The 13760-nt window shown below is 50.9% G+C and overlaps 1 protein-coding gene across 1 annotated transcript in view; it reads right to left on the bottom strand.

The window, feature by feature from the left end:
• The window catches only part of HERC2 (HECT and RLD domain containing E3 ubiquitin protein ligase 2), a 140943-nt gene that overhangs the window by 104464 nt on the left and 22719 nt on the right, over positions 1-13760 (bottom strand). The window contains exons 7-15 of the mRNA XM_087829217.1: positions 13494-13650; positions 11752-11862; positions 10949-11120; positions 8970-9143; positions 7423-7611; positions 6699-6850; positions 4353-4510; positions 4154-4267; positions 1887-2138 (exon numbers count right to left, since the gene is read on the bottom strand). Of these exons, the coding sequence (XP_087685343.1) occupies positions 1887-2138; positions 4154-4267; positions 4353-4510; positions 6699-6850; positions 7423-7611; positions 8970-9143; positions 10949-11120; positions 11752-11862; positions 13494-13650 (1479 nt within the window). The remainder of the gene's footprint in view (positions 1-1886; positions 2139-4153; positions 4268-4352; positions 4511-6698; positions 6851-7422; positions 7612-8969; positions 9144-10948; positions 11121-11751; positions 11863-13493; positions 13651-13760) is intronic.

Here is a 13760-nt window from a genome sequence, read left to right as displayed (position 1 = left end):
TCCATGTCTTGGCCACTGTGAGTAATGCTGCCCTGAGCACAGGGTGCAGATGCCTTCTCAGGTTCTGGTTTCATTTCCTTTGTATATGTATATGTACCCAGCAGTGGGGCTGCTGGATCGTATGGTAAATTGTATTTTTAATTCTTTGAGGAACCTCCATACTGTTTCCCATGGTGGCTGCACCAATCACATTCCCACCAAGAATGCACCAGAGTTCTCCCTTCCCACATCCTTGCTGACTTACTGATGACAGATTTCTGAGGGGTGTGAGCTGATAGCGCACTGTGGTTTTGATATGCGTTTCCCGGGTGATTAGTGATGTCAGGCATCTTTTCATGCACCTGCTGGCCATCTGTGTATCTTCTTCAGAAAAATGTCTATTCAGATCTTCTGACATTTTTAAGTTGGGTTATTTGGTTTATTGCTATTGAGCAATAGTTCTTTATATACTTTAGATATTAACCCCTCATCAAATATATGATTTAGTATTTTCTTCCATTCAGCAGGTTGCTTTTTCATTTTGTTGACTGTTTCTTTATGTGTAATGTACTTATCGAAGGAATTAAAACCATTCACAGTATAAACCAGAACTGGCTCTAATTTTCTTTCCTAATCACGGCTTTTCACTGTGTTTTACCAACTACCTGCTTTCCCACTGGTCCTTAAACATTAAGACCAGATTCTGTATTGCACAACTTGGTCATTAAAATGGTCTCGCCGACCCTTCCCGCAATGGTCTCTTACTTGGTGTTCAAGACCACTGCTGGTGGTTCTTTGCTCCACAGGAAAAGCCCTGGTTTTAGGTCTGTCGTCTTCTCTAACACATGCCTTCAATGCCATAACTTTCCGTCTAAGCACTGCTTTTGCTGCGTCCTACAAACTGTGGTAAGTTGTGTCTTCATTTCCACGTAGTTCAAAATTATAAAATCCCCCTTGACATTTTTTCTTTGGCCCGTGTGTTACTGGAAGCTTGCTGTTTAATCTCCATGTATTCTGGAATTTTCCAGCTCCCTTTGTTATTGATTTCTAGTTTAATTCCCTTGGTCTAAGAGCAGACAGGGTCACAGCCCAGACTATAGTCTGTACTAGAGAACGTGACATGCTCTTCATTAAGGTGGGTTTTCCTAAAACAAAATCGATTTTTCTCCCAAGTCAGACGATATAAATGTAAAATGCATTTTTCTAACTTATATAGTGCTAGCAAGATACTGTATTTTTGCTCTTTAATAAATTTAACATGACTACCATGAGGGAGTGTTTTTAGAAATGTCAACATATAAAAAATAATTCAGCTGAAAAACTCTACTGTAGTAAGGGAAACAGTTCCACCCTAAACGCTTATCATAAGTTAACAACCACAACCAAAGGGACCGTATCAACAATCCCCTAATGACTCTCATAGTAACCTATCTCTGTATCTAATAAATGCAGCTGAGGAAGTTGATTTTTTTACTAAGTGAAGAAAATATAAAGAAGGTGGCAAATGAAATTCAAATATAGCTCTACAGCAGACCCAACACCATGCCCCACTGCGCTCCCACAGGCTCGGCAATGGCCACAGGGTGGCCACAGTGACCTCCCCAGCCAGAAGCTGATCCCACGGTGGCCAGCTTACTAACTGATGAACGGGTGCCTGCCACAAGTTCTCTCCAATACTGGTGAACCGAATGAGTTTCAACTTGTTTGGTGATAATAATTCTAGGCCATGTTTTTAATGTAACAAACACTTTCCATTTATTCCTTATACCTGTCAAGCTGTGGGTAAGAGCCTCTACTGATGGGTCATTCATGGCATTTCAGGCAAAGAAAAGAAGAACCTGAAAACCTAAAAATATTACTAAAGAAATCCCCACAAAGAGTTTTAAAAGTTTACATCTAACACTCACCTTGCAAGGCCTCCAAGAGTTTGGGGTAACGGACATGTTCCTCTGTTCCATGCCCGAGTCGCTGGTTGTCGCCTTTCCCCCATGAGTAGACTTGGCCGTCTTTTGTCAGAGCGATAGAAAACTGGCTTCCACACCGAACTTTGACGACGTCCAAGTCTTGAAGCTTTTCGATCAGCTTGGGTGTTTTGCAGCCATCACTACCCCCTCTGCCCAGTTTCCCGTAGTCACCGTCCCCCCAGGACCACACCTGACCTAAAAATACAAACACGTTTAAGTGACAATAAACTGCCCATCCTAATGAAACTTTTAAATGACTGACAATAATCAGTATAGCCAATAACACACGAATCGAGACCATGAACGTAGAGTTAACATTACGCAGGTAGTTTGGACAAAAGGAAACCTAGTTTATACTTCAGCTTAACACAGAAGCATTAACAAAAGCTCAGGTCTTCTCATTTAACTAAACGAGTAATGAGGACCTGACTCTAACTACCTTGAGCTTGACGACAGCGCTTCCACTACACACAGAACACAGAAGACAAGCTCTGCTGCCTCAGCCCCACCCAGGTGTGCCAGCGGTCAGAGTGTCGCCCTGATACGCCAAGGTGGCGGGTTCGATCCCCGGTCAAGGCACGTCCAAGAAGCAACCAATGATGCATCAGTAAGTGGAGAAGTAGATCAATCTCTCTCCCCCCACCCCTTCTCTCTTTCTCTAAAGTCAATAAATAAAAATTTAAAATAAAAAAAGCTCCACTGCCTCAATCAAACCCCCATCTGGGCCCACAGCTCACTGTGCAGTGCACTGACCACTCTCAGGTCTCGTGCTACCACCAGTCAACCATATAATTACATTTACGGTAATGTTTAAGAGTTTCATAAAGTATTTCAATCACTCTGTAATGGACACTAAAAAACAATAAGAAATCAGGTTAAAAGCTTCACACCAGGAGAGACAGAAGAGGCCATCTTTTCTCTGCAACTCCCAGAAGCAGAATCGCACTGACTCTGACCACATCTATCCCCTCAGAGGTGGTGGGACCTATTGGACACGAGGTGCCTGAAATGACCTCTGCTCTCCCACCACAGAAACTCCCAGAAATAAGTCAATTCTAATCTGCCTTTTGACCTCTGCAGGCAAGCGCAGGCTTACAGACCCCCAGCTGATTCTCACAGGCCACAGGAGTCCAAGGACAGATCCCAGACACTGAAAGGCAAATGCAGTTGAAAAGACCAGCATGAGCCCAGCCACATGGCTCAGCGGCTGAGCATCAGCCTATGAACCAGGAGGTCACGGTTCGATTCCCGATCAGGGCACAGGCCCGGGGTGCAGGCTCGATCCCCAGTAGGGGGCGTGCAGGAGGCAGCCAACTGACGTCTCTGTCTCTCTCTCTCCCTCTCTCTAAAAATCAATAAAAAATCTTTAAAAAAAAATTATTTTTAAAAGTAGATTAAAACAACATGATTCTAACCATCAAACCTGACAAATGCACCCTCAAGAAGAGTAGAATGAGCGCCACCTGGCCAATCAACCCAAATACAGAAGAGCGGACAGTGCGCACACTGCAGCACACAGGCTCAGCACGGTTTGCCGCCAGGACCTGGGGTGGCTCACCATTAGGAACTGCATTCATAACCGAAATGGTCTAGACCATCAATTATTCTGTCCTAACTCCTATTTTTCTGTTAAAAACTAAGATGGCCAAGTAGGAAGGATCTTGGCTGCAGACCACCCCTCTGGCTCTGGGCAACAGAAGTTCCAGTCCTGCGGGTTCGGGGGCTGGGTGAAAAGGTGAAGTTATAAAATAGTCACGGGGACACAAACTACAGCACAAAGAACACAGTCAGTGATGCACAGTGAGGCAAAGGTAGGTTTACAGTTGTCAGTATGTGAAGGTTTATTCCTATGTTATTATTAATTATTGTACTATTCCCGAAACTATAAACCTACTTTAGCCTTACCCTGTATTGTTATAACTGTGTGGTGCCAGGTGGGACTGGAAATATCGGGGGGACCACTTTGTAAAGTATATGAATGTCTAACCACTATGCTGTACACGGAAACTAATACAAAATACTAAATGTAGACTATAAATAGAGGCTCTAAGTGCTGTGACTTCTGGGTGTCCCCCGAGGGCACCTCGGTGCAGTCGCTTAAAGGATGGACAGCGGGGCAGCCCTGAAGGGTCCCTCTACTCCAAAGCTCCGCCCCCAGGGACGCAGCCCCCCTTCCGAGAGCCCACCCAGGCAGCCAGAGCTGCACGTACCATTGTCCGTCACGGCCAGGGTCTGGGCGTCCCCACTCCCGCAGGCCACATCGATGACCTTCAGCCCCTTTAGCCCCGCCACCAGCATCGGAATGGCCTCGTCCTCACTGGAGCCTGCAGACACACAGGGCCGTCGGTGCTGCAAGTCCCGCATGGAGGCAGCCTCCGCCCATGCACGGCAGGCTCAGCACCCACATACCGTGGCCCAGGCGGCCATAGTTGCCCCGGCCCCAGGTGTACAGCTCCCCCTCGGCGGTGATGGCCGCGCTGTACGTGCTCCCACACGCGATGTGCACCACGTGCTTGCCGGCCTGCTTGCCTGAGAAAGCGGAGATCACCTTGGGCTCCTCCAAGGGCCTGCAGAGAGAAAGGAAGGAACGTGAATGCCCTTGAAGTATTTCCGACCAGTTCATTTATTCCCAGAGTGAATTTTTTTTTTTTTTTTTAAATATCTTCATTGATTTCAGAGAGAGGAAAGAAGAGGGAGAGAGAGAGAGAAACATCAATGATGAGAGAGTCATTGATTGGCTGCAGCCCGCAACCCGGGCACGTGCCCTGACCGGGAATCGAACCCCGATTGCCTGGATCCTAGGTTGACGTTTAACCGCTGAGCCACGCCCGGCTGGGCCCAGAGTGAATTTTTTTCCGCTATGAAGGTCGCCAGACCGTTTCACCCTCTGGCTGACTCATGAACTGATTGAGGGATACAGAACTCAAGACTTAACACCTCCATAACTTTTATTAAAAGAGCACCCAAGGCCAAGCATGGCACCCAGCAGGAACATCAAGACAGTGTCTACTAAAGACAGCAGCTGTGTTCACAGGGGTGCAGGTGGCCCGTCCACACACCACTCAGCCACAGGAAGGAACCGACGCACCCAACAGCCTGGCTGGAGGGGCAGGGCCTCTGCCAAGGGGAAGAGCATCAGCTACAACTCGTGAAATGGCACTTACAGCCGACGGACCTGTGAGCCTCCCACAGGTGGCTGAAAGGTACACACACCGTTCATGCATGAGGAATGAAGGAGCAGTGTACCAACCACACTGCAACCTGGGCCACAAATACAGAGGAGGCAGGAAGGACTGTGGCACAGCCCTCTTAGCTGATTCTCCACTTTCAAGCCAGCAGAATGCCTTAAGCTATAAGCCAGAATGCCCAGAATGCGTCTGTGCTTGGTGACCCCAGCAGCCCCTCCAAAGACACGGCTTACTCACTTCGCGACCCCTAGTCTGCAAAGTGCAGAAATGCACAGGGGCCAGGAGGCTGCACAGAGGCGGCCCAATGACTGGCTCTGGTACCACCTCTCCTCCTCTGTTCTGCCCATTTCAACACCCCCCCAGTTCCTCTCCACCTCCCGCCCTCTGCACTGATCTCTTCTCCTTCCCTCGACTCCTCAAGCAACAGACAAGTTAACCTAACACTTATTCTCAGCCTAATATTATTATATTACCAAATATTCCTGCACACTGCTATAAATAACAAAAGTGAAAAGTCTTAAGCCTCCCCCAGGAAGCCTAATCCTCTCAGGTCCCGGGCGCCCCATGCCGATCCCACCCCTCCAGTCTGACAGGAGCGCAGGTCTACATCCTGTGCTGGCTCCTTCCCCTCCCTCGTCCCCACTACCATTTGACCACATGTGTCTGACCCTCTCACGCTGCCACTTTGGACTCGTTCTGAGGAATGACAGCACACGCGTGTCACTCTGCTCTCTGCAGTGCGGGGTTCTTCCCATGGGTGTCCACCTCCCCCCCACAGGGCCACAGGAGGGTCCCCCCATGACTCTGTGGCTGACCAGTCCCCAATCGTGGCTCCGACCCCTGGGAGTGCAGCTGCACCTAAGGCCCACTCCCAACAACACTGTATGCAGGTTCCCGTCCTCAACGGCGGCTCCATGTTTATAGCCTGGCATTCAGAACCACCTATCACCAAAGGCTTCCAGAGCCAGGCCGGTGAGGCTCAGTGGTTGAGATTCGACCTGGGATCCAGGAGCTCACAGTTAGATTCCCAGTCAGGCCACATGCCCAGGTTGCAGCTCGATCCCCAACAGGGGGCGTGCGGGAGGCAGCCAATCGATGACTCTCATCATTGATGTTTCTCTCTCCCTCTCCCTTCCTCTCTCTGAAATAAAAGAAAAAAAAAAAACACGTATTTTTTTAAAAAAGCTTCCACAAAGTAGGGTATTAAGAAACTATTGACTTTTGTACCTGGGAAAATGATACTATGGTTCAATTAGGAGGGAGGGGCCTCATCATGTTGAAGAAACAGGTGTGGGGTCTGCTCTAGAAACTCCATGGGGTGCGGCATGTGTAGCTAAAGTGAGGACAAGAGCTGGAAGTGCTGGCGCTGGGGGAGATGTCACCCTGTGCTGTGTGCAGAGCACCCAGCAGCTAGCGTCACCCAGGAGGTGGCACCCTGGCAGCAGCTCCATCCCACCCCTGCATGTTGGAGCCACTGGGAAACACTGAGCCAAGTTTTCCTTTTCTCCAGGTTTTGGACACAGCAACACCAAAGGAGAGTCGTCAGTTACAGAGCGGCCGTACGTACACGGTGTCCCCATGGCCCAGCCGGCCGCCGTCCCCGCAGCCCCAGGAGTACACCTCTCCAGTGGCGGCCAAGGCCAGGTAGTGATGGCCATCGGAGTGCGCGGCGATTTTTACAATGTTCCTGGAGGCTAGACCCTGGACCAGCTGCGGCGCCTGGAAGGGGAAACACAGAAAGAAAGTTATTAGCAAACAGCCCAGGAACAATGAAAACAGCATGACTCCCTTCCGTTCTGTCCCACGTGAACAAACCTGGTCACATGGAAAGGATGGGAGTTTCGGGGGTGGCCGGGCCAGCTGCTCCACACCCCACCCAGCACCAACACAGGCCTCCCAGTGTCCAACACAGTGGACACACAGCTCGAGGCGAGGAGCACTTTCCTCTGACAGGAACGAGCCCGCCCCAACCTGCCACCATCCCCAAGAGGCCTCCGTGCTCCTGCCTGGCCCACAGCCCAATGAGTTTGCACCCGGGAAGCCAGCTTACGAGTGGGAGCCACCTGGGGAGTGAGTGCCACCGTAAGGAAGCCTTGATCTTGGCAACCAAGAGACTCTGCCTCACAGTTGTGACAAAATGATTATGATTAAGATTTTAAACGTAACTGATAAGACACAACGAACAGAGGCTCTAACTCTTCAGAAGTAAACAACTTAGAGTCCAGGCCTCTGTCGCATCTACAGGATAGACTCGCCCGCCCGGAGGTGAGGGGTGCACCCAGGACACCCACCAGCGTGTCACTGTTGTAGGCCTGCGTATACACGCGGCCGTTCCGCGACAGGATCAGGAAGCGCTTCTCCGCACAGGCAATCTGCGTGACGCCCAGGTTGGCCAGGCCTTTACTCTGGATGGGGCCGATCACGTTGGCGTAGCATTTCCAGCCTATCAGCCCCCATCCTATGACTTCCTGCAGTGACCCCTGAGGCAACAGAGTAAGGAGATACCATCTTTACAGCAGCAGAAAAATGTCTCTCTCGGTCATAAAAAAGGATCCTGGAGGCTGGCGTGACACTGAGACCCTGTGGGTAAACCGAGGCACCGCCAGATAAAACAGCACAGACAGAAAGCTGATTCCAAGCATCAGAGCACCTGGTAACTGTCATCCCACCTGGGTTCACAGATAAGACAAAGGGGCTGAGTGGTCTTCTCCACAATCTCCTTGTCAGAGCCCATTGGAAAGCAGCACACGTGGGCCTTACACACATTTCTAAATGCTCCCACCCTACCAGGTACCACGTCGCACCGCAGCAGGCAGAAACCCAAGCACCGGGGCACAGGACTTGGAGACAAGTGTCCCATATTGGTGGGATGAGAGGAATCAAGCCACCATGAGCACCTTGGTGGTGACCAGCTCGTGTGACCCCATGTTGGGGATCCCACAGGCAAGTGGGCACACAGGTGAGTCACTGCACACCACCTGGCTTCTGGAGACAGCGTCCACCAGCAGGAGGCGGGCTAAGAAGTACGTGACACACCCACACGTGGAAGGCTCGCTGCTCTGAACGCATGAAGGCAGGGCTGTTTACTGGCACAGAACGCTCTTCAGTGACACTGTTTACTGAAAAACAAGTCACAGAAGGAATGCCACCAGCCCCGCCACAGCTCACGGACAGGGACGTGAGACAGGAAACAGCAGCAGCAGCACATGGGAGGGGAGGACACAGGGCAGGAACATATAGTACGTCTCTGCATTTAACTTTCATTCTGAACCATGTTCGTGTTACTCATTTGGGAAAAAGAGCGACTAAAATAAACTCTCTTCAGATTAAAAATAATGTTTAAAAAAAACCTGGATTCAAAACTAGGATCATTCTTTGTGGCCCTGGCAACATTCCCTGTCGCTGCATGCGAGGCAACAGTCTCCTTGTGGACGCCATGGGGCTACGCTGTGAAGACCAGATGCGACCACGTGTGGGGACACGGCCGGCTTTGCGCACACAGGCAAGCGTCACCGCTCTGAGGAGCACTGTTAGCACAGCCACGTTTGCGCTCCCCGTGTATAGAAAAGGCTTGGGGAACTACCTGAGGAAGGCAGGGCGGGGGGTGGCCATGTAAATAAAGAAGAGATCTCCAGGGATGCGCCCCGAGTGTGGACCCTGGGACACTGTGGACAGAACCCTGTGGGCCTCAGCCCGCTCAGCACTGGGTCCAGGATCACCCTGCTCTGTGCACATATTAAAAAGCTCTCAGCGAGCTACCCCTACACCACACGGGCACACGAGCATCTGGGGCAGCACTAACTGGGGGGTCTGAGAACAACAACATGGTCACACACACCTTGTGAGATGTTGGAGAGCTGCACAGCGGGGGCATGCAGGGCGTAGCCAGGCGGTCGAGGTGGGCCATCACAACCACGGCGGTTTGTCGCAAATCGATGGCGAGTTCGCTGTCTTGCGGAAGAACCAGGTACCTGAGAAAACTCTCGTTGGGGCTCAGAGGGCCAGACAGCAGCTGGAAGAGAAGCACAGGCATCTCAGAAACAGTGGGAAAGAACGCAACGCGCCTTAACATCTCTTTGGATTCTGGTCTTCACAGTGATTCGTTATCGGTGTATCTGCTCCTCTGGCCGTCGCCTGAGAAGTGTCTGCCCGGCCAGTGTAGCTCAGTGGTTGAGCATCGACCTATGAACTAGGACGTCATGGTCTGATGCCTGGTCAGGGGACACAGCCGGGCTGCGGGCTCAATCTCCAGCAGGGGGCGTGCAGGAGGCAGCCGATCAACAGCTCTCGCATTGATGTTTCTCTCTCTCCCTTCCACTCTCTGAAATCAATAAAGACATTTTTTTTAAAAAAAAAAGTAGTGTCGCTGATACACGGACAGAACCCCGCAGCCTGACTGACACACTCAGGGCAGTGACACAGCCCAGCACCGCAGGCTCCCCCCCGCCCCCCCCGAGGACCGGGGAGCACAGAGCAGGCCTCCCAGGGACACAGACTTCACCTCACCTGCCTTTGGAAACTGACAACAGAAGCCACTTCTTTTCACCCAAAGACTGCGTCCCTGGAGGACCTGATTCATCTGCATTCCATTAATCTAGGTCTGTGGGCAGGGCAGCCTCACGCTGCAGACGGCATGGGGGAGCAGCACCAGGCAGGAGCTCGTGGGACGGCTCAGTCTCTCCAGAGGAGACCCGCGAAATCAAGCCCACGCCTCTAAAGCCGCAGGGCTCCACAGGTCAGGGGTCAGACCTGGCTGAGGGCAGACGTGCTCGGCCACCGGCCTGGCCATCCCGGGACAACTGAGGCAACAAGCTGCACATGCTGCCCGCACACAGAAGGGCCCACAAAGTGAGCCACTGTTTTCTTTTTTAAAGATGTTCTATTGATTTTTAAAGAGAAGGGAAGGGAGACAGAAACATCGATCAGATGCCTCCTCCATGCCCTCTACTGGGGATCAAGCCCACAACCCGAGCATGTGCCCTGACCGGGAATGGAACCGGTGACCTTTCGGTGCACAGGACTATGCCCAACCACTGAGCCACACCAGCCAGGGCAATGAGCCACTCTTTTCAAAGCTCTTTCCCTAATAATTATTGAGAAGTGTGCACTTCAGACTCGGCACTGTGCTTGCTCACACAGCTGAGGTGTTCTCTTTCTGGCAGGGGGAGCACAGGGGAGGGAGACTCACTGGCTCCACTGCGCAAGGTCATGTGTGCTCTCTCGGCACCGAGTGCGGCCTCCTCTGAACCAAACACATGCTACTTCCCCCAGCGGCCAGGCCTCAGTCCCGCACCGCTCCCCATTATCACTGCACCCACTAACTCGCACCCACGTGGGGGTGAGCACGTCTTCACTTCTTCCACAGCACCCTCACCTCGCTGCCCCCCACAGCCAAAGCACAGCATGAGGCGGCTAGGAACCGGCAAGCACTAAACCCACCAGCAGAATGCACAGCCTGGTCAACAGGCAGCAGGCCTGTCTCTGATGGCGCAGGCTCATCCACGTCAAGAAACATATCCCGTTACACGTGCATGCAGAACGCGAACACAGCCCCACAGCCACCTACGAGCAGAGTGGGCTCCGGCCACTCCTTAGCTGCTTTGGAGAATCCTAACATGCTGTGGGATGTTCCACCACATCGCCTGTGACCCAGCCTTCGACTCTCCCTCCTGTCCCACACCTGACTCATGGCTGGAATCACCAAATACACGTCCTCACTACCAACACCCACCCCCAGGGACATGTGCTCTGGCCTGTTTACAGAAGTCTAACTTGAGATAACAGAGTTACTTATTTAAGCCTCACTGGGACACTTACAAGGGTGTCACCCTCCGTGTGAGGGGCATCTTTGCCGCAGAGCATGTTCTGGAACCGCTGCAGCAAAGGGAGGAGTGGGGCACTGGTGCCCTGGGCGGACCGCTCGTTGTCCGTCTCCTGCGCCCCACTGTCCCACAGCTGGAGCAGCAACAGGATGGCAGACAGCATTTGGCTGAAAGAGAAAACAGCTTTATTCTCTAGAAAAAATATTAATTTTTTTGCCATGGTCTGTCAAAAACAAAAGCAAACAGCAAAATAAAATAGAAGGAATACTTTAGATTTGAAAGGAACTAAAAATATCATCAAAACAATTATTGGCAGAAAATAACTCTACGCCCTGAGTTTAGCACAAGACATCCACCTCCTGTGGATAATATGAGATCAGTTCAGAAGCTCAAGTAGCACTTTCTACAGGGAATTTCTAGGACCTTAAATTAACAGAATAAAAGTCATTGCTTTAAGAAAATTAAGAGGAGCCCTGGCCGGTGTGGCTTGGTTGGACCGTAGTCCCACACACCAAAGGGTCACGGGTTCGAACTCCGGTCTGAGCACATAAGGGAGGCAACTGATCAATGTTTCTCACATCACTGTTTCTCTCCCCGGCCCCCTCTAAAAAAGGAAGTGAAGAAAAGCTAAGGTCCCAGGTTTTAAAGAACACAGCGCCCTAGAAACGGTTCTCTGATCACAGACCACACCACATACTGGCCATGATCACAAATTATTTGGTGAAATGCCGGGAAATGCAGCAGGGGCTCCGATCCAGAGGCATTTATCTCCACAGCGCTCAGCCGCGCAGCCCTCACCTCAGGGTGCCTCTCTGCACAGCCAGCTCCAGCAGGATGGCCAGCGCCAGGTGCTGGTCCTGCAGGGGGATGCTGCCCGGCCCTTTGGTGCCTGGCGTTCCGTGAACATCCCTGAAAGGACAGCAGTGGGCCAGGAACAAAGTCAAGTCAGGGCTTCAAGACAGCATGCTGACAATAACCCTAAGATGTTAATTACACTCGCTCCCAAAGAGAAACATATTTTTAATATTTAGAGTCAAGTTTCTGAGACTTGCTACTAACATTTCATCAGAGATTTTAAAGTGTACAATGAATATGTAGAGATTGTAGAGATGTTTTAAATAAGAGCATCAGTTCAGATGCTATAAAATGATTACATTAGAAGACATTCCAAGTTTCTGTACAATAAATTGTTTATAACATTACTCAAATCGTGAGTAGAAAAACATTAGGTCTGTTTCAACAACAGGAAGGGCTATTAGAGGAGCAACAGTCCTCTATGGAACGGGACAAGGATCCACTTCTAGAACCGCCCGAGAACCTGCAGGCAATATGCCTACGCTTGCTCTTATCTGTGATCAAAGAAATAATTCTAACTTCCCTTGTGCCCTGGTAATAAAGAGCAAGGCTTCCTAACCCGAGGTGGGGAAGGGAGGATCTTCCGACATTACCATTACAGCTGAACTTTGGAAATAAATTCCGAGCTTATTTTCAGGGCCCCAGCCTGTAGCACCCTGGGGAGCCAAGTTGACAGCCCACTGGCACTGAGACCACAGGTGGCCCTGCTGTGGGAAGGATACAGAGTGACCTCGGTGAAGGGAATGCGGAGACCTGCTTCTCTCCGAGTTGCCTTTGTGTTGAATTCTGCACTGTGTGTACGTGTGTTCTATTTAAAAACCATGACCAAAGATACGTAGCCCTGAGACCAGAGTTCACATTCACTGATTCACATTCAGATCTTTCATACTGAAAAGACTAGGTACAAGCCCTGGCCAGGTAGCTCAGTGGTGAGAGCATCCTCGGTACACCAAGGTTGCAGGTTCAACCTCTGGTCAGGGCACATACAAGAATCAACCAGTGATACATAAGTAAATGTAACAATAAGCCGATGTTTCTCTCTCCCCCTGCCCCCTAAAATCAATAACTAAAAATTTCAGAAAGAAAAAAATGCTCTATGCAGATTTAGATTTCATCCTGTGTAGCTGTTCAACCCCACGCTGTCTACTGAGACGCCATCACTCACAGGGTGGAACCCACACTTTCACTGGGAGGCACACAACAGGTGCTCGAACGCTTGATGAATGACTGAGCCCCACATCCTAGAGTATGCGAAAAAATGAATTCCAAAAGCATCTTTCATTTTCTATCCCATTCAGCAGGACAGCTTCCTGGGTCCAATCAGGCTGTGCAAACTCAAACATGTGAAAAGATGGAACCACAGAGCTGAGGGGTGCTGAAAACACACCCAGGAAGCCATCTACTCAATTTCTTAGCTCTAAAGAGCAGGTGAAATAAGAAGTACAACCGTTACAGAAAGCCATGGGGATGCAGTCGGTGGTACTGTAATCAATGTGCATGGGCCAGGTGGGCACTGGACACACCGGGGGATCACTGAAAAGTGTATGACTGCCTGACCACTATGCCGTACCCCTGAAACTAACTCAGAGTAATACTGAATGTCAAGTGTACCTGGAAAATAAAAAAAATTAAAGCTACAAAGAAGGTGAGATGTGTTCACGCAGAAAGATGCGGAGAGAACTCACCCCGTCACCACGGACCTGAGGAACCGGGCCGCTCGCTCCACCACCTCCAGCCACACGGAGGACACAGCGCTCTCGTCGAAGAGGGAGGCCTCGGGCAGAGCTCGCAGGGCGTCCAGGGACTCCTGCAGCAGCTCACTGCAGAGGTCGGCGTCCTCTCCTTCACATGCGGGGGGGGGGGGGGCACCGCTGACAAGAGCCACGCCCCGAGGGTGCCACTGTCCCATTTCCAACCCCCTCCCCTCAGTGAGCCACTGCGAGAACTCAACG

Source organism: Miniopterus natalensis, chromosome 22 (assembly GCF_054644295.1).
Source record: "Miniopterus natalensis isolate mMinNat1 chromosome 22, mMinNat1.hap1, whole genome shotgun sequence".
NCBI classification, from domain to species: Eukaryota; Metazoa; Chordata; class Mammalia; order Chiroptera; family Miniopteridae; genus Miniopterus; species Miniopterus natalensis.
The sequence above is the reverse complement of the archived record's forward strand: the minus strand, read 5'-3'. Positions and strand labels throughout refer to the sequence as shown.